Source organism: Zonotrichia albicollis, chromosome 19 (genome assembly GCF_047830755.1).
Source record: "Zonotrichia albicollis isolate bZonAlb1 chromosome 19, bZonAlb1.hap1, whole genome shotgun sequence".
Taxonomy (NCBI): Eukaryota; Metazoa; Chordata; class Aves; order Passeriformes; family Passerellidae; genus Zonotrichia; species Zonotrichia albicollis.
The window spans coordinates 11,153,230-11,174,162 of record NC_133837.1 but is presented as its reverse complement, the minus strand read 5'-3'; the positions used below and the strand labels follow the sequence as shown (position 1 = coordinate 11,174,162).

The 20,933-nt window shown below is 46.3% G+C and overlaps 1 protein-coding gene and 1 long non-coding RNA gene across 2 annotated transcripts in view; one reads left to right on the top strand and one right to left on the bottom strand.

Moving 5' to 3' along the window:
• The first annotated feature begins 7,829 nt into the window (after nt 1-7,829).
• Nucleotides 7,830-16,918, top strand: LOC141731190 (uncharacterized). The gene is made up of 3 exons (XR_012583133.1): nt 7,830-7,968; nt 11,316-11,592; nt 11,792-16,918. It is a non-coding gene; the product is annotated as an uncharacterized LOC141731190 (long non-coding RNA).
• The window catches only part of GNA13 (G protein subunit alpha 13), a 28,617-nt gene continuing 23,114 nt past the window's right edge, over nt 15,431-20,933 (bottom strand). The window contains exon 4 of the mRNA XM_074554834.1: nt 15,431-19,327. Coding sequence (XP_074410935.1) covers nt 18,755-19,327 — 573 coding nt within the window. The 3' untranslated portion in view covers nt 15,431-18,754. The remainder of the gene's footprint in view (nt 19,328-20,933) is intronic.

The window sequence follows — 20,933 nt, the reverse complement described above, 5'->3', positions numbered from 1 at the left end:
ACAAAAACCTTAAAAACTCAAAAAAACCCCAAAACCAAAACAAACAAACAAACAAAACAAAAACATCAAAACAAAACAAACAAACAAAAACCACAAAAAACCACACACAAAAAACCCCCAAAACCACGAAAACCCCCAAAAAACAACAAACCAAACCAACCCCCCCCCAAAAACTCTAACAAACCCAAACAAACAAACAAACAAAAAAAAAAACCACAAACCCAGCCAAACAAAAAAAAAAGACAAAACCATTTTTTCCATTTGAAATTAAAAGGGAGGGGAAAGCTCTTGCCCTTTTTCACTTATTTCAGCAAGATGACACCAGGTTCTTAAGGGGGACAAATGAATCCTTTGCAAATGGCCAAACTGGGCTTGGAAAGAAGGCAAAGTAGGTGCTTACAAAACAGCTCGGATGTTTTAACTCGTCCCCTCAGATGTTACTTGTTACCGCCTGAGATCATCGTGTTCCAGCTGCCTGTAGTAAACATGACCTGAATTCTCACAGTGATGCAAGCCCGGGGCAGCCGGCGCTCCTCACCTCCTTCCTGCTCAAAAACCAGCTAAGGATGCTGCACAGGCTGGGATTTGGGAAAAGGATTGGGTTTAGGAAGAGTATTGGGTTTAGGAAGAGTATTGGGTGTAGGAAAAACGTCTTGGGTTTAGGAAAAGTCTCAGTTTGCAAAAAGCCTTGGGTTTAGGAAAAGGCTCGGGCTTAGGAAAAGTTTTGGGTTTAGGAAAAAGCTTGGGTTTAGGAAACGTATTGTGTTTAGGAAAAGTACTGGGTTTAGGAAAAGTCTTGGGTTTAGGAAGTCTTGGGTTTAGTAAAAGTATTGGGTTTAGGAAGTCTCTGGTTTAGGAAAAGTTGTGTTTAGGAAAACGCTCAGGTTTAGGAAAAGTCTTGGGTTTAGGAAAAGTATTGGGTGTAGGAAAAAAGTCTTGGGTTTAGGAAAAGTTTCAGGTTTAAGAAAAGCCTTGGGTTTAGGAAAAGTCTCGGGCTTAGGAAAAGTTTTGGGTTTAGGAAAAACCTTGGGTTTAGGAAAAGTATTGCATTTAGGAAAAGTACTGGGTTTAGGAAAAGTCTTGGGTTTGGGAAGTCTTGGGTTTAGGAAAAGCCTCGGGTTTAGGAAATGCCTGGGGTTTAGGAAATGTTTTGGGTTTAGGAAAAGCCTTGGGTTTAGGAAAAGTCTTGGGTTGAGAAAAGCCTTGAGTTTAGTAAAAGTATTGGGTTTAGGAAGTCTCTGGTTTAGGAAAAGCCTTGGGTTTAGGAAAAGCCTTGGGTTTAGGAAAAGTTTTGGGTTTAGGAAAAGTTTCAGGTTTAGGAAAAGTCTCGTGTTTAGGAAAATTCTTGGGTTTAGGAAAAGTTTCAGGTTTAGGAAAGGTCCAGGTTTAGGAAAATTCTTGGCTTTAGGAAAAGAGTCTTGGGTTTAGGAAAAGTCTCAGGTGTAGGAAAAGTTTCGCGTTTAGGAAAGCATCCCTTGCATGGGGGCTGGGTTTGAAGGCTGAGGGAGCGCAGAGGGGCTGGTTTACACCTGATGCTGAAAGGCAGGAAGAAATTCAGGATGGATTTCTCCATGGAAAGGGTGGTCAGGCATGGGAAGGGGAGGTTTGGAGTCCTTGGAGGTGTCCAAGGAACAACAGGACGTGGCACTCAGTTTAGCTGATAAGGTGGTGTTTGAGCAAAGGTTGGGCTCAATTCTGGAGTTTTTCCCAACCTTAATGGCTCCATTCTGTGATTTCATGGACACACACACACTCTGCTGGCCCCCAGAGCTGGCTGGCAGCCCCCAGCAGGTCCAGGCCTCCTCCTCTGGACATGGTGGCAGCAAACCACTGAGTTTTCCCCTCCCCAGCCCCATCCCATGGGCTTTTACTTGCTGGATTTGCACATCCACACCAGCACAAAGCTCCCTCTGCACATGGCACTAAGTCATCCAATAAATCAAATGCAACCCTCCCCTCCTTCCCAGTGCAGTCGTCGAGCTCCAGTTACAACAATTTGTGGTAAAATATTACTCAGCAGCACTTTGGGCTGTGTGAGCAGCTCTGCCTCGCAGCAGACAGCCCTTAAATCACAGCTTTGTCACAGAAGCCACAAGCATAACCAAAAGTCTCATTACACGCAGACGCCGCGAGGAGAAGGCCAAGGAGACAATGGCTCCCCTCATTCCCTTTGTCAGAGCTTTCATTCATGTTGTGAAGGCTTTTTCTGCTGCAGCCACTGCTGGGGGCTGGCACAGGAGCAGCCCCAGGCACCCCAAAGAGCCTGGGAGCAGCAAAGTGGGGTGAGAGCATCACCCTGTGCTCCTCCAGCAGGGCTGGTGCTCCCCAGTGCCCCTGGGCTCCTCTGGTTCACTTTAATCCCCACCAGTTTGGCCCTGGGTGTGGGAAATTATCATAATTTGGGGTTTTAAACACTTCTGGGCTCTTGCCTTTTGCTGTGATAGGACAGGTGGTTTTGTTTTCCACATGTTGCAAAATGAGACCCAAATTCTGCAGTGAAGAGCAAAGGGCTTTTGTGAAATTACACTGAGGATGGCAGGGGACAGGCACTGCTGAAATGTTTTCCATTCCCACCATTTCCATTTCCATTCCATTTTCATTTCCCTTCCACATGCACAGGGCAGGGGGATGGCAGTGCCTCCCCTCTGCCCCTCTGGTTCACTTTAATCCCCATCAGTTTGGGTTTGGGTATGAGAAATCATCATAATTAGGGGTTTTTAACACTTCTGGGCTCTGCCTTTTGCTGTTATAGGACAGGAGGTTTTATTTTTTACATGTTGCAAAATGAGACAAAGACCCAAATTCTGCAATGAAGAGCAAAGGGCTTTTGTGAAGTTGCACCTGAGGATGGCAGGGGACAGGCACTGCTGTGGTTGGGGGTTTTCCATTCCCACCATTTCCATTTCCATTCCATTTTCATTTCCCTTCCACATGCACAGGGCAGGGGGATGGCAGTGCCTCCCCTCTGCCCCTCTGGTTCACTTTAGTCCCCACCAGTTTGGCATTGGGTGTGGGGTTTAAACCCCAAATTATCACAATTTGGGGTTTAAAACACTTCTGGGCTCTTGCCTTTTGCTGTGTTTTTATTTTCCACGTGCTGCAAAATGAGACAAAGACCCAAATTCTGCAGTGAAGAGCAAAGGGCTTTTGTGAAGTTGCACCTGAGGATGGCAGGGGACAGGCACTGCTGAAGGGTTTTCCATTCCCACCATTTCCATTCCATTTCCATGTGCAGGAAGGGATGAAGCCCTGTGGATACAGGATAGGACGAATCTCTGTGGATGCAGGATGGGATGAATCCCTGGAAATGCAGGATGGAATGAATCCCTTGGGTTACAGGATGAGATGGAGCTCTGTGGATGCAGGAAAGGATGAATCCCTAGGGATGTAAGGTGGGATGAATCCCTGACCCTCAACACATCCCCAGCCCTGGGGGTGCAGGATGGGATGAAACTCTGATCCTCAGCACATCCCCAGCCCTGTGGGTGCAGGAAAGGATGAATCCCTGTGGATACAGGAAAGGATGAATTCCTGGGGGTGCAGGATGGGATGAATCCTTGTGGATGCAGGATGGGATGAATCCCTGTGGATGCAGGATGGGATTAATCCCTAGGGCTGTAGGATGGGATGAAGCCCTGACTCTCAACATATCCCCAGCCCTGTGGATACAGGAAAGGATGAATCCCTGTGGGTGCAGGAAAGGATGAATCCCTAGGGATGTAGGATGGGATGAAGCCCTGACCCTCAACACATCCCCAGCCCTGGGGGTGCAGGAAGGGATGAATCCCTGTGGGTGCAGGATGGGATGAAACACTGATCCTCAGCACATCCCCAGCCCTGTGGATACAGGATGGGATGAATCCCTAGGGATGTAGGATGGGATGAATCCCTGTGGATACAGGATGGGATGAATCCCTGTGGATACAGGATGGGATGAAGCCCTGTGGGTGCAGGATGGGATGAATCCCTGTGGATACAGGAAGGGATGAATTCCTGGGGCTGCAGGAAGGGATGTGCCTCTGCTGCTCCTACAAAAGCAGTGCAGGGTGTCAAGCCAGCCTTTCCCAAGCACTGCAACGCTGGGAAATTGGGAGCAGGGAGCAGCAGCTTGGAGAGGAGCCCCAGCAGAGCCATCCCCTTGCACAGGCTGTGTCTCCCTGCCTGCCCTGAAATCTCTCCCTTCCCCTGGGGCGCTGCCAGCCCCAGCTCACCCTCCCTGCACCAGCACAGCCCCAGAGCCTCCCTGGGCAGCGTCATCCTCACCCCAGCGCTCTGCCTCAGCCTTATCAGCCTTATCAGCCTTATCAGCGTTATCAGCCCCGGGCAGGCACAGCCCTGCCCTGGCCCGGGGCTATCGGGGCCACAAACCCTGCAGGGCTGGCCCCACCAGGGTGACAGGGGTGACGCTGGGGACAAACTCTCTTTATTGGCCCTTTTCTGCCCAATGGCAGCTGCTCACAGCCCAGCCGGGGCTCGCAGAGACTCACTGGCCCTGCACAGCTCCCCCTTCTTGGCAATTCCCCACCCAGATTGAAAATATGTTAAATAAACTGCACCTTACAAAGGGAATTTCTCTGTTTCTTCTCCCTTTTGCTGCCTCCAGTGACAGAGCTCAGAGCCTTTCCCAGCTTTGGCAAATATATATAATAATATATAATAAGATAATAATATATATAATAATATGCAATAATATGCAATAATATAATATAATATAATATAATATAATATAATATAATATAATATAATATAATATAATATAATATAATATAATATAATATAATATAATATATAATATAATATAATATAATATATAATATAATATATATATTATATTATTATAATGTATATTATATAATTATATATATAATATAAATATATAATATTATAATATATATAAATAATATATATTATTATAATATATAATATATATATAATTATTATATTATATAAGATATTACACATTATAAATATATAAAATATATATTTATAACATATATTATATTATATTATATTATATTATATTATATTATATTATATTATATTATATTATATTATATTATATTATATTATATTATATTATTGTATATTATATATATGTTTATATTATATGTTTACATTATATAATATATAATGTATAATTTGTTTGTATTATAATATATATATATAATATAAATATAAAGTTGGACTCGATGATCTTAGAGGTCTCTTCCAACCTCCTTATTCTGTGATTCTGTGAGTATCACAAAGAGCCCAGCAGCTGAATCCACCCCCCCCACCAGCACTTACAGCAAACCCAAATAACCCAAATAATTAAACACAAACCCCCCTCAAGCTTTAGCTCACAAAGTGTTTTCATGGAGACACCCCCAGAGCTACACAGGCAGTGTCACAGCTCAAAGGGTTTTATTCATATTTTTTTATTTATTTCATTTTTTTGCACGGCTCTGAGTCAAGAATCCCAAGCTGTGTCTTCAAGGCTGAGACTCTGACCCACCTGTGAGCTCTCCTTGGTTCAAAGGCCCTGCAGCAGCACAGAGAGGCCAAAACTGCTCAGTGTGCAAGGGGGAACTGCACACAAACCTTGCCAAATTCTACTCTGCGGACCAAAGAAACAACAGCAATAAATATTAAAATGCATAAGAAGTTCATTTTCAAAGGAGTGATTTTTAAAACGCATCTAGACGTGCTCTGGGGCGGAGTTTTAATAGCAGAACTCAGGTGTGTTAGAGGAGTTAATTGCTCACAGTGTGCGAGGCCAGGAAGGGAGGACAAAAGCAGATCTGGGAAGCTGAGAGCAAAAATTACCCTGGAAATTGTGCACAGTGGGAAATGTGCCCTGGCAGCCTGAGCTGGGGCCAGGGACAGGGGGACAATCTGCCAGCACAGGGCAGGAAATGTCCTACCTGCGAGAGGTAAAGGGCAGAAACTGCCCAAGTCCTGAAAACAGGAATTACAGATAGGGTAAAGAACAAAAACCTGCCCAAATCCTGAATACAGGAATTACAGATAAGGTAAAGAACAAAAACCTGCCCAAATCCTGGTGACAGGAATTACAGGTAAGGTAAGGAACAACAGCCTGCCCAAATCCTGGTGACCGGAATTACAAATAATGTAAAGAACAAAAACCTGCCCAAATCCTGGTGACAGGAATTACAAATAATGTAAAGAACAAAAACCTGCCCAAATCCTGGTTAAAAATAATGTAAAGAACAGAAACCTGCCCAAATCCTGGTGACAGGAATTACAGGTAAGGTAAAAAACAACAGCCTGCCCAAATCCTGAATACAGGAATTACAAACAAGGTAAAGAACAGAAACCTGCCCAAATCCTGGTTGCAGTAATTACAAACAACATCCTGACACAGGAAATTAAACCTCTCACGCAAAGCACCCATTAAAAATGTGAACCTGATTTTAATAATTTAAAGAATTATATTTCTATAATGTTTATATAATTTATATATATCTATATATAAAAATAATTTATACACAATGTTATATTTATACTATATTATATTTATACTATATTATATTCATAATACATTATTATATAAATTATTAATATAATATTTATATTGTTTGATATCTTTATATAATATTTCTATAAAATTACTGGTCGCAGTAATTACATAAATAAAATACAATAAATTAAAAAAGAGAAACCTGCCTAAATCCTGGTGACAGGAATTACAAATAAGTTAAAGAACAGAAACTTGCCCAAATCCTGGTTGCAGTAATTACAAATAAGGTAAAAACCAGAAACCTGCCCAAATCCTGGTTGCAGTAATTACAAATAAGGTAAAGAACAGAAACCTGCCCAAATCCTGGTTGCAGTAATTACAAACAACATCCTGACACAGGAAATTAAACCTCTCACGCAAAGCACCCGTTAAAAATGTGAACCTGATTTAAAAAAAAAAAAAAAAAAAAAAAAAAAAAAAAAGTAAAAAAAGGAGAGAGAAACTATGTAAATAACCTGGATTAAATTCAAGGCACTTCCTCCTGCACATCATGAAATATCTGAGATGCAGCCAGACTCGTCTGCTCTCGCTGGGCAGGTCCCAGAGCGCTCCCCAGCCTGGATTTGGGAGCGTTCAAGGGTGATGAAGACAGAGATTCCTGGATCCAGGCAGCCTCAGCACACCCCAAACACTGAGCATCATGCTAGCAACCAGGGGCAGCCAAGGCACACAAACATTAGCTTTCCAGAGAAGAATTTTTAGTGCACTGGTAGTTCCCTGTCAGACAGTAAATTTTAAAATAGTCCACGGTCAATGGCAGAGAGTAACCCTTGAAATGCACAAAGTTTCCTGCATAAATTGTAATTCAACCCTGCAGCAGCACCCCAAAGCATTTTAATAACCTCTCATGGTTCTCCTTGAGCACTTTTAGGGGTTTTGGTGAACACATTTGGGGTTTGTGCTGCTCCTTCACTGTCACCTCTGTGCAGTCCTTGATAATAAGGTTGTCAAGTTGTAACACCCAAAGTGAAAATGAAAGGAGAAAATGGAAAGGTTTTTAATCTTTAGGTTGAAAAGACTGGAGGAAAATCCTCCTCTCTGTTGCCTGCATTGTGCTGCCTGTGTCTGAAAACAACAGCTAACCCTGGTGAGAGGTTTTCACTGCTCTGAGCAGCACAGCCCTTCTCCTCTTTCCCCAAATACCCTCTGTGACACCTGCTTCTACTTAGCAAAACAAATAAACAGCCACCAACCACAAGTGTAACTCTCCACCACTGACATTTCTTTGCATGTCTCAGACCACAGCTTCCTTTGGAAACCCTGAACTTGTGTGCTGCTACAGCTCTTGTGCCTGCAGGGCCGCTCAGAGATGAGAAAAACAAGCAAACACACCGAGGCAGAAGCTGCTGGTATCTACAGCAACGGAGACACAAACCAGGCAGGGTTGTGAAACTCATCCTGCGCCAGGAGCTCGGAGCCCAGGGCTGGCTCAGGGGGCTGAAATGCAGGTGAGAGGGATGGTTTGGGGCACAGGTGACACCAGCATGGCCAGCAGGTGTGGGGACAGCACAACCCAGCCAGGTGTGAGGCTGCAGGAATGCAGAGTGCCCAAAACCCTGCCCAGAGCATCCTGCTGCTCCCAGTGTGCTGCAGGACACCCTCAGGAGGCCTCAGGGATGGTGAAGGTGCTGGAGAGCTCTCTGAGATGTCTCCTCACACCATGGCACTGGTTCCTGCAGGGGCTGGGCTCTGCCCTGGCTGCCCCCAGCACGGCCCCAGCACTGCACAAGGGAGGAAGGAAGAGGTTGGTGCAGCTCCTGTCGCTGCCCAGGCTCCCTGCCCTGGCGTTTCTGTCACCTCACCGTGTCAGCAGAGCCTCAGGATGGATATCAGGAATGGTTCTACCCCCAGAGGGTGTTGGCACTGCCCAGGCCACCAGGAACAGCCCTGAGGCTGCCAGAGCTCCAGAAGGGTTTGGACAGAGCTGCCAGGATGGGATTGTTGGCTCTGTGCTGGGCTTGAATGATCCTTGTGGCTCTCTTCTCTTCTCTTCTCTTCTCTTCTCTTCTCTTCTCTTCTCTTCTCTTCTCTTCTCTTCTCTTCTCTTCTCTTCTCTTCTCTTCTCTTCTCTTCTCTTCTCTTCTCTTCTCTTCTCTTCTCTTCTCTTCTCTTCTCTTCTCTTCTCTTCTCTTCTCTTCCTTTCGGAGGTGACAGCGGCGGAGGGACCGAGGAGACCGGGGAAGGTGCCTGTGTCCCCCTCCGTGTGTCCCTGTCCCCATGTCCCTCCCTGTGTCCTCTCCCTGCCCCTGTCCGTGTATCCCCATGCCCCCTTGTCCATGTCCGTCTGTCCGTGTGTCCCTGTGTCCCCCCCGTTCCCACAGCACCCCCCGGCTGCGCGGCCCGCGCGCGCCCCCTGCTGGCCCCCCTGGGGGCTGCGGGACCGGACACACGGACAGGGACACAGGGACAGGGACAGGGGGACATGGAGACACCCAGGACAGGGACCGGGACACACGGGCAGGGACACAGGGACAGGGACACATGGTCAGGGTCACACGGACAGGGGTAGGGACACACGGACAGGGACACACGGATAGGAGGGACAGAGACATGGACAGGCGGGATATGGGGACAGCAGGGAGAGAGACATGGGGGACAGGGACAGGCGGGGCATGGGGACAGGGACAGGGACACACGGACAAGGACAGGCGGGGCATGGGGACACACGGGACAGGGACGGGGACAGGGACATGGGGACACACGGTACAAGGACAGGAGGGACAGGACAGGCGGGACAGGGACAGCGGGTCATGGGGACAGACGGGACAAGAACAGACGGGACAGGGACAGGCGGGGCATGGGGACACACGGGACAGGGACAAGGACAGGGACGGGGACAGGGACATGGGGACACACGGTACAAGGACAGGAGGGACAGGACAGGCGGGACAGGGACACACGGGACGGGGACAGCCGGGTCATGGGGACAGACGGGACAGGGACAGGCGGGGCATGGGGACACACGGGATGCAAACAGGAGGGATGAGGACACACGGGATGGGGACAGGCTGAACAGGGACACACGGGACAGGGACACATGGGGACAGACAGGGTGGGGACACACAGGACAGCGACACACGGGCTGGGGACACACGGACTGGCTGTGCTGCGCTGGTTCATTCCAGCGTGAACTGACAGCAGGATTGCCATGATTAATTTACAATGTGGGCACGAGAGAGATGGAGCATATTTTATTAATCCAGCTCAGTTAAAAGCTTTAAGAGACCTGCAGGAAGCAGCAGACAGGGATGGAGAACTTTGAGGTCTTGGTAATGAGAGCATCCCCGTTTCTGGGGGAGATTTTGGGTAGAATTTGCAACCCCAACATTGTGAGTGACAATGCACCATGACCACACTCTGAACCCCGAGCTGAAACCCCTCAGGGATTTTCCTGCCTTCATGCATTTTTCCAGAAACATTTTCCAGAAACATTTTCCCTCTTTTCCTTCTGACCAGAGGCGTTCTGGCTTTGCTGGTTTGTGCAGGTGTCTCAGGAGCAGCATTTCCTCCACACAACCCACAGCTCTTTGGGCTTTTTATTGAATCCAAGCAAGTAAAACTCCAATATTTACACTTGTGTGATGCTTCTTGTGTTTGGGAGCTTTTACAAGCACTGGTGAGGTTTGCTGGGAGGCAGAGGAGGAGTTCAGCCCATGGTTCCTATAGCCAAGTATAAATGTTCTATTTTTCCCCCTGATAATTTCATTTTCTCCAGCATTTCAGAGACATAAACCAGGGGAAAACACAGCTGCTGTATTCAGGGCTCTGATGTTCCTGGGATCCATCCTGTGCTCAGATCATGGCACTGAACAACCTGAGCTGGCTGCAGACAATGATTTTGCCATGCCAGTCAAGCCAAGTTCTGTTTCTCCCACAATTTCTGAATTATTTCCCACAAACATTGCATGAGCAGCTCTTCCCAAAGTGCCTGGCACAAAAGGATGGGGTGACATCTACGTCCCACCAACAGGAATCCCATCTGAGCAAAAGATGGAGGAAAAAATCAGTCTGTGCTAAAGAAATGTGAGATCCAAAGAGCCACGGAAATGGGAAATTAGGTTCAGTTTTTGGTTTCGTTTCAGATGTTTTGGTTGTTCTTTTGCTCTACAGGAACTGTAAATATCTGGGGTTGTGTCCCAGAGCACTGCCAGGAGCTGTTCAGAGGAGGAGGAGTTATTTCAGTGCAAACAAACAGCAAAGTTTAGGTTTAAATGCAAAAGTTTAAATTTAGGTTTAAATGCAAAGGTTTGCATTTAGGTTTAAATGCAAAGATTTAAATTTAGGTTTGAATGCAAAGGTTTAAGTTTAGTTTTAAATGGAAAGGTTTAAGTTTTGGTTTAAATGCAAAGGTTCAAATTTAGGTTTAAATGCAAAGGTTTAAATTTAATAATATTTCACATTGAGTACTGGAGAAGTGAGAGGAGCAGCAGAAGGGATTCCTGCTGGGGGAGAAGATATATTAAATAAGAAGAACAAGAAAAATAAAACTTAATAACAACTTTAACAACAAGAAAAATAAAATTTTATAAAAAAAAAAATCCCCTTTTCTCCTCAAGTTTTGTAAGTGGGCATGGGAAAGAGAGGCAAGGAGAGTCTGTGTGGGTCGTCTGCAAGAACAAAAGAGGAAGTTTTGCCCTTAATTTTAGACAATTTTTCAGCAAATGCCAGACATGATGTAAGAAGGCTGGTGCTGCTGAAGCCTTGCTCAACTTGTACCCCGCAAATCCTGGTGTTAGCGACACTCTGGAAATGCTGATTTCACTGAAGTTCTTTCGTTTGCTTCCCTTTTCTTCAGGGAAATCGGAGGCTGCAGCAGGAACCAGCCATCAATTCCCAGCTGCTCCCACCCCTGGATTCCGGATCAATGAAAGAGAATCAGCTCATCCAGCAAAAATGCAAAATATTCTGCCTAGGCAACCCGAGGAAGATCTGTATCACTGATAGATGCTGGCTTTTCTTCCAGGAAAAGCTGAAAACAACAACCAGGGACAGACTGGAGGTGCACAGAAAAGCTGAAGCTCCTGTGGGTGGTGGTGGCACTGCAGGGACAGTTTGAGGGGTCACTCCTGCAGGTGAGTTACTCACAGCTGCTGTCACCCCCAAACTCCCCTGGCTGGGATATGAGCTGGAATATGAATTTCACTGAGCTTGGAAGCAGCCACTCAGCACAAAGGCTGCCTGGGGCAATGGGGATGTTAAATTAAATGTCCTTCTCCTTTTCCCCCACTCTGGATTCTTTTTGCTATGTCAGAGAGGTTGGTTGTGTTCCAGGCTGCAGGTGACAGCAGAGAGGACAGGACAGCACCTGCAGCCTGGCCCAGAGCCACCAAAGCTGGTGCTGGGCAGGACAGAGGTTTGGGCATCAGCAGATTTGGGCTCTAAGATGCTCCTGGCAATGGGCAGGATGCTGGGAAGGGCATCAGCATCTTTTATACAGGTAAGATCCACTACTGAATGCTGGGAGTGGGAAAAACTCACTTTGGGAACTGCTGGGTGCACAGGATCTCGTGCTTCCTCCTGCTCTGCAAGTCCTGAATTAATAAAAACCAGTCTGCACTCATCAGCATCATCTTAGTGGGTCACCATATTTTCAGCCATCCAGGCAGGGAAATGGGATTTATTCAGGTGCTGGATCTGCTGACAAACATCTCCTGCATTTCCTGGGAGCCCTCCCTGCCCCAGGAGCAGCAAACACAACCTGCTGCTCACAGCCTGGGAGTGCTCAGCCTCAAATATTCACTGTGTGGAGCTGCAGAGCCCCAGGCCCAGGTTTGTCAGATCCAGTGCTCAGAATTCATCAAAGCCAGAGCTGGGCAGAGGCAGCAGCTCAGGGCAGGGACTGCTCTCCCCTCACCTCTCACTGGGGATGCTTGGACTCTTCATCTCATTCTTCATCTTCATCTGTTTGCTGAGCCAGGCTGAGCACTGATCTGCCATGGAGCAGCTTGGGAATGGCAGGAGCTGCTCTGAGCATTTTCCCAGTGGTACCTGGACAGAACAGTCCTGGACAAAACACCGGCAAACCCACTGGGAAGCTTCTGCCTTCCCCTCAGATCCCAGCTGAGATCTGACACAGCATCTCCAAAGATTGACAGACAGATTAAGGATTAGCAGGCAGCCCTGGATGTGCCCTTTGTTGGGGTGAAGGTGGGATTACTTTGTGAGATTTTGTGGGATTTTATGGCATTTTCCCAGTGGTACCTGGACAAAACAGTCCTGGACAAAACACAAGCAAACCCACCCCAAAACTTCTGCCTTTTTATCAGATGCCAGCTGAGATCTCACACAGCATCTCCCAGGATTAGCAGGCAGATTAAGCAGCCCCTGGATCTGCCCTTCCTTGGGGTGAGGATGGGATTTAATGGGATTTTGTGGGATTTCCACAGAATTCACACAATCAGAGAATTCCCAGAATCCCCAGGCTGTCAGAGCCCTCCAAGCCCATCGAGCCCAGCCCAGCCCCAGCCCCTCACCCAAGCCCTGGCCCCCAGTGCCACATCCAGGCTTTGTCAAACACACCCAGGGATGGGGACTCCACCACCTCCCCGGGCAGAACATTCCAGAACTTTATCCCCCTTTCTGTCAAACACTTTTCCCTGCTGTCCAGCCTGTATTTCCCTGGGTGCAGCTCGAGGCTGTGTGCTCTGGCTGTGTCAGTGCTGCTGCAGACAGAGCCCAGCCCCAGCTGAGCACAGGCGCTTTTTGGGAGCTGTAGAGAGTCATAAAATCCTTCTTATCAATTGAATCAAGTAATTCCCATTTCACACACACTGAGAACAGTTCAGCTGGTGTCAAGACAAGTGGACAGGCCAGAAGCAGCTCCTGCCATCACCTGTCCTGTTTTGGAGGGCAAAGCCAGCAGGGGCTGTGCCAGAGCAGATTCTCACCCCGTTTCCAGGCAGAGCAGATCCCTGCCCCATTTCCAGCTGGATTCCCCACGGGATCTCTCTCCTGGCAGCTGCTCCTCAGCACTTTGCCCTCCATGGTCACCTCTGCTCCCCAGGGAAGGGACCAAGGTCAGCTCCTGCATTCTGAACCCCTCCTGGCAGTTACTGTGCAATCACTGAGTTACTCCAACAGGAAGGAAGAGGCTCGAGCACCCAGCCCTGCATTCAGCGCTGCAACGAGGTGTTCTGGTAAATCCAAAGTGTTGCAAATGTGAAGAAACTCCATTTCCTCCTGGAAATAAATCCTGGAATGTGCTTTTCTTTCCACTTCTGCTCTTCCCAGCGTTTCAGGGCAGAGCACATCAGTGTGGGGAGGTGATCAGAGCCCAGGATGGTCCAACACCACTGAGCCATTCCTAAGAAGAAATTATTAGTTATTTATAGGTTATTAATTATTTAATAGAATTATCACATGGAATTGTTTGGGTCAGAAGGGACCTTAAAGCTGGGCTCAGCATTTTGGGGATTGAGTGCCCCCAGCCAGCCAAACTCAAGGAATCTTGTGGAAAATGAAGCATTTCAGGCCTATAAAAACTGATGAGAAATCAATGTTTTGCTGCAAATCCTCCTTCATACTGACACCAGTGAGCCCCTTCTCCAGGAGGCAGAGGCTGGCTTAGTCAAAAAGAGCTAAAAATAAATAAATAAATCAAGTCTGCTACATCAAGATCCATAATTCATGGAGCTTTGTCACAGAACACACCCAAGTGCCATCAATATTTTAAATATTGAGCCCAGAACTGGCTGTCAAGTGCAAGTCAGCAATTCCTGGTGCCTCCCTGCTGGGGACAAGGCTGAGCAGAACCTGGAGGAGCCTTGTGAGCACACTTTGTTTGACTCTGTTCCATATTTGATTTGAAACACAAGATGTGTTTGCAGGAGCAAATCAGCCAAGCTCTGCCAACCAACAAAAAGAATCAGCTTGCTGGTTAATAAACAGAAAAAATGATTTCATCACACCAACATGAGGCTGTATATGTTTATTCATCGTCAGTACTTTTGTACACAAGGCAAATATTAATAGCTGAAAGGCAACACTTTTGGAGAGTATGTACAGAGCAATGTACAAGCAAGTGTAAGAGGTTTGAAACTATGAATTGATTTAACCATTTTATAAAAAAGAAGTGATGCTTCTTCTTCTAAGATCTCCCTTAGAAATAATTTATTGCCAATCTTAAACTAAAGCGAGGAGAGGAAAAAAAAAATTTACAATAAAAAGTAGTCCCTGGAAAGTTTATAAAAAGTTAAACATATAAAATTGTAAGCCACAAACATTTATACAAAGCTAATACAAATTTTGTTTTGTTAAAGATCTATGAGGTTGTTATAAAATATATTTTTACATAAAGGCTTCACATAAGGTAAGCTCTCACTGCTACTGAAAGCGCAGGAAAGCAGTTTTAAATAGTCTGCAATTCAACTTATCTTCAAGTACAACGCAAAGAAATTGCAAAATGGCACTGTATTGCAATGCTGTGTAATTAAAAACTACATTATGGTACCATCAGAGAGACAAGACCTGTAAAGTGAACTGGTGAACCATTTGCAGGAGACTTCCCCAGGACGTGGAACAGGAGTGGGGCTGGAAAATGGAAATGAATATTCTGCAAGAACAACCAGGGGTGTTGTGGGGCATGGGGGACAGCTCAGATCCACCAGGAACCCCCAGGATGTGGAAAATGAACCTTCTGCAAGAACAGCCAGGGATGTTCTGGGGCATGAGAGACTGCTCAGATCCACCAGGATGTGGAACAGGAGTGGAAAATGGAAATGAATATTCTGCAAGAACTGCCAGGGGTGTTGTGGGGCATGGGGGACAGCTCAGATCCACCAGGAACCCCCAGGATGCGGAACAGGAGTGGAAAATGAAAATGAACCTTCTGCAAGAACAACCAGGGGTGTTCTGGGGCATGGGGGACAGCTCAGATCCACCAGGAACCCCCACCCACCCCATCACTGCTGGATTTCTGAATTTAAAGCTACTCACAAACAAGCCCCATAAACACCTTTGAGATCAATTTGATTTTTTTTTTTTTAAGAGCAGTTATTCTAGAGAAAGCTGAAGTTTCACACAAACTGATGGCTTATGCTCCCACATACAATATATATAAAAAAAGAGTAACATTGTTAAAGCCCTGATGAACAGCCACAGTTTTTAGGTATCAATGATCTCAGCTGAACACTCTGCAGCAGGGAACAGTTGCTCAAACACCAATTTCACCTTCAAGCACAGCTTGTACAGGACAGTGGTTTATCTCCATAGGGTCAGTGATCTTTACAACACAGCTCACTCCAGCAAAGAGAACTCAAGAATTTTGGGAATCTTGATTTTCTGGGACATTTCACTTTCTATCTGCTCTCCCACCTTCACTAGGCACACATCCCAACCTTGTACCACAGACTGGGTTCCATGAGGAAGCTTCACTCCCACCAGCAAACTGCAATTCTGGTTGTTTCAGGACAAAACTCAGCCTGCTCAGAGCATCCACCCTTCAGCTTTTGTACCAGATTTATGTCCTGCAATACACAAATGAGATGCAGGAATAAATCCAACAGGAAATACAACAGCCCAAGGTGTGCTCCACTCAGGGAGGCCATGAAGAGCGAGCCTGAGGATGGACAAGGGTGCAGATTTGGGGTTTTGGCTGTAGGGTAACACAGGAACCATGTAAACAAACATGCAGGTGCATTCCCTCACCCCTCTCAGCACTGGGAGTGGGAAACCCGAGTGACTGGACTCAGTAATTTCATTAAACAATTCATTTCTGCCTGAGATTATTCACAGAGTGCTTTATTACAAGTGACCCAGCACTGGGTGCCCCTGCTCTCCTACAGCCCTGGGGCTCACAGGGACAGGGATCTGGAACAGGGGTTCACAACAGGGATTTTTGTGGGGTTTTGGGGAATTTCCCCCACTTCAGCCAAGGTCAGCCTTGGTGACCCTGGCTGCCTCCTCACACTGACATCAGCTTTGAGGATCCTCAGTAAATTAACAGCTTCCATTGACAAAAAATTCATCAATACTTCACATAAATTAGTTCAGACCAATCCCTGGTACTCACCCTGTCATCCACCACCAGCCTTCAGTCTTTTCTGCAATCATCTGGTCTGACACCCTCCAGAGCCCCAACTGCAGACCTCTCCAAACCAACTGCTTTAGTGACATTGAGGTCTCTGTTTTGAAAAGACACCTGTCAGCAAAGGAAAAACCAACCCAGCTCCTCCCCCTGCTGACATCCAAGGGCAGGAATTTGTTTTCTGCTTTCCAAGACTGGACCTGGAGGCCACCAGGGGTTTGTGTCTGTTCTTGGAGCATTTACAGCCCAAAGGAGAATTTCTGCTCCCATCACAGGTGTGTTGCTCAGTCCTTGAAAGAGCCTTTCCTGAGGTCTCTGCTTCATCCTCCTTCCTGAATTGCTCACATATAACCAAATCAGAAATAATCCATGTCCAGTAGAGGCAAAATCTCCACTAAATATCCCCATCCAAGATTCTTTTAACTCTCCTGACATCAGTGCTGCATCCTGATTTTAGGATTATGTTTAGATTCTGCACTGTGACTTCTCCCAAGCTCTTTTCAGAAATTCCTTCCTCCCCAAACAGTGCCTGATGGCCAGAATCACAGACTAACCTATGACTATTCACTGGATGATATAAAAAAATAGAGGTCTTTCAAAGCACCTGACTAAACAAAAATACACAATTCCCCTTCTGCTGCCAGGAGAACGAGGTACAGAGATGTTAATACACCTTACACTCACAGTAAGCACAGGCTAAGCTCAGGAGTCAGGCAGCTTTCCTATGTGCTGGCAGGGCCACTGCTCCCAGCAGTGACACCACCAAGTCACCCCTGGCTCCTGGGATGACAATAAAGAAACATTGAAGGATTGGCCACCAGCATGATCCACAGGAATTGGCCAATTCCAGGGGCCCACACCACTCCAGCCTGGGGGAAACGTGGTAGGGACACTGATTTATCTATCACAACCTCACTCTCTTTTTGCAGTGTGCTGTGGGGTACATCAGGATTGCTTCATTTTCACTATTTTTCATCATTATTATTATTATTATAATTTCTTCTTTTAATCACATGGCAATGCTAACAACTCCCCATGAGAAATGAAACAAAACTGCAAAAGGACTTTGGGTAAAACAGTCACAAGCAGCACTCTGGAAGATGCTGTGCAACATTATTTGGCTCAAGTACACTTAGGATTGCTTAGACCCAACTGGAAAGTCTCAGAAAGAACCTCTGAGCTCAAGCACATTCTGCTGGGACAAAGTTTTGAATTTTTTCAGAATTAAACATTCATCTGCACGGTGTCAGCTACACAAGGCCTCTGCTGGGAATTGGTAAGGCCACTGAAAATGCCAGAGGAGGACAGAACACAAGGAGGCACTTAGGTCTGCAGGTCCTTCTCCCCATCAGCAAATGCTCCTGACTCACAGGAGGCAGGGAGTTCAAATAAAGCAGTGCTAAGTAAAGAGCTTCCAGAACAGGTGCCCACAGGGAACATCTGCTCAGGGAAGGTAAAAACCAAAAGCTGGGTTTGCTCCCCCTTCCCACACCAGCACGCCAGGAGGATTGATCAGAGCGCTCTGTGCTTTGCCATGGCTCCAGGACACCTCTGGAGTGAATCTGTGCACTGTGCCAACCAGGAATCCCTCCTCACTGCACTCAGCACTTCCTGATATGTCTGAAACTCCTGATTTTCCATATTTTTGAAGCATCTCCTATTCCATCCCAATGCCATGGTTTATACTCAAGCAGGAAGTAGGTTACACCCAGCAATGGGCTGCAAAGAGATGATTCCAGCAAGGGATCTGATGGGATTTCTAACCAAAAACAGACCTGAGAAATCATAAGTCAGCTATGGTGTCACAGTCTTCACAATGAAATCAGATGTGAGAAATTTCTCTCTCTCTTCCCCCCCACCTTAAATTACTGCCACAGTCTAATAATTGCAACAATTTCATTGACGTTTCGACTTGGAATTCTGGATTTTCTAGGATAATACACATGTTGGTAAAAGGTCAAATTTACCACTTTACAGGTAACTTAGACATAGGTCTGCTATAAAATTACAACTTGAGTCAACTTGAAGCTACACTGGAAGAGATTAAGCCTGAATTTCTGCAGAAATTGGCAATAATGTGTTCAGCAGCAGCTTTCAGCCACATACCAAGAAGTCTGACAGGATCTGGATTTCTCTACTCCTGCTGTAAACTTCTAGTTAAAAAAAAACAACACACAAGAGTTACTGAAACAAAGCAGTCTTTTTGCACATCACTGTAGCATCAGCTGCTTGAGGTTGTCGTGCAGGATGGTGTCTTTAACGTCACGGAACACTAGCCGGATGTTCTCTGTGTTAATGGCAGTGGTGAAGTGGTGGTACAGCGGCTTCTGCTGCTGGTCCCGGCGTTTCGTGCGAAAACAATCCACCAGGAATTTCTGCACATCTGTTAAGCAGTGGGGATCCCCTTCAAACTCTGGGAAATAGTCTTTGATGCTGACTTTCTGTACTTTTTCCTCAAGCAAGTCCGTTTTGTTCAAGAAGAGGATGATGGAGACGTTGCTGAACACCCGGTTGTTGACTATCGTTTCAAAAATGTTCAGGGACTCCGTCAGGCGATTCGTCTGCCTGTCCTCCATCAGCACTTGGTCAAACTCACTGGAGGACACCAGGAACAAAATGGATGTGACACTGTCAAAGCACTCGAACCATCGCTTCCGCTCCGACCTCTGGCCGCCCACGTCGACCATCTTGAAAGGGACATTTTTGATTTCAAAGTCGTACTCGTGAATCCCCTTGGTGGGCCTTCGTGCCAGCAGGATGTCTTGCTGCGAGGGAAGGTAATCCTAGAAAAATAAGGAGAGTTTTGTGATGAGGATGTGGAAATGGGCTGAGTTGCAGTGGGGAGAGCAGCTTGCATGGAACAGGATGAGGTTTGCAATAAAGTTACATGGATATGGATTTCCATGCTAGAAAACATTAAACATTCCCAATATTAAACCAGAACATGTACCCCAAAGAACTTCAGCTTTCCCACATGACAAGGATCCATAAGCAACCTCAAAGGTGAACCAGCAATTCCTCCTGCCAGTTTCCCTCATTCTGTTTCACTTCATGCTTCCTTCACTCCCTTCCCACAATGGTGGCTGCCAATAATTTTGTGATTAGGATATGAGAATGGGAATGGGCACAGCTGAGCTGCAGTGGAGAGAGCACCCTGCATGGAACAGGACAAGGTTTGCAATAAAGACATGGATGTGGATTTCCATGCTAGGAAACACACCCAATATTAAACTAGAACATGTACCCCAAAGAACTGAAGCTTTCCCTTTGCCACGGGACAAGGATCCATAACCAACCTCAAAGGTGAACCAGCAATTCCTCCTGCCAGTTTCCCTCATTCTGTTTCACTTCGTGCTTCCTTCATTCCCTTCCCACAATGGGTTCTAAACCAGCTCTCAAAGCAGTAACTGTGGGATATCCCATGCCAGCTGTGGGTCCTCCATTCCTCCCATGACTGCTTCCAGAAACAAACCAGCTGCTCCACTAAATAACTCCGAAGCAATCAATTATGTCTGAAAACGAAAACCTAAGCAACTTCCTGTGTTTGTGCCATGCATCTCTGCATCCTGCTGGATCAGTGCACACTGGTGAGCTCACTCTGCCTGGCTTTGCCCAAATTTACTGTGCAGTGAGCAGAACGGGGGCAGAAAGGGAGAGCTGGGCACAGCAGTGCCTTTCCAGCCTGGGGGGCACAGACAGCTGCATCCTGAAATTCTCCAGCCCACCTCTCCCCAGAATTTAAGAGGAATTAATGAGACTGATTTGTTTTTTATTGTTATATGAACATCATCAATGGGTGCAGATGAAGAGGAATTCTTAGTAGTCAGCTTTTGATGAATTCAACACTCAGACTGGGGATTTCTTCATTCCTAGATTTACACTTTGGTCTCTGGTCCAAGTCTTTCTGTTATCTGCAAAGTGCATTTCTACCACAGCTGCCTGTGCTGGACTTTAAAACCTTGTTGTTCACTTGTTATGGAAACTCTCCCTCATATTTTTCCAGCATTTCTCACCCTTTCAGAGAGCTCAATTTAGGTTTTGGAATTTCAGTCTCCTGTTAAAAAGTGAATGATCTTCCTTTGACAGTGCCAGTTCCCACACTTGGAGCTTTTCTAAAACATGTAAGAGCAAGGTTCAGAAAGTCTGATTCAAGCAGTCAGCTGGGTGGGGGAACAGGCACACAGCACCATGGCTATTTCAGTAGCTGTATCCAAAGTTTAAGGCAGCTGGGCAAGCTCAGACCACAAAAATAAAATTTAAAAATCATGAAGTGAGCGCAACATTTCAAAAGTTCAAGGATCACTTTGCTTTACCCTGTAAGTCCCAAAGTGAAAGCAGAGAGAGAAGGCTTTGTGTGAGCTCTGGGCTCCTCTTCCCGAGCTGCCCATG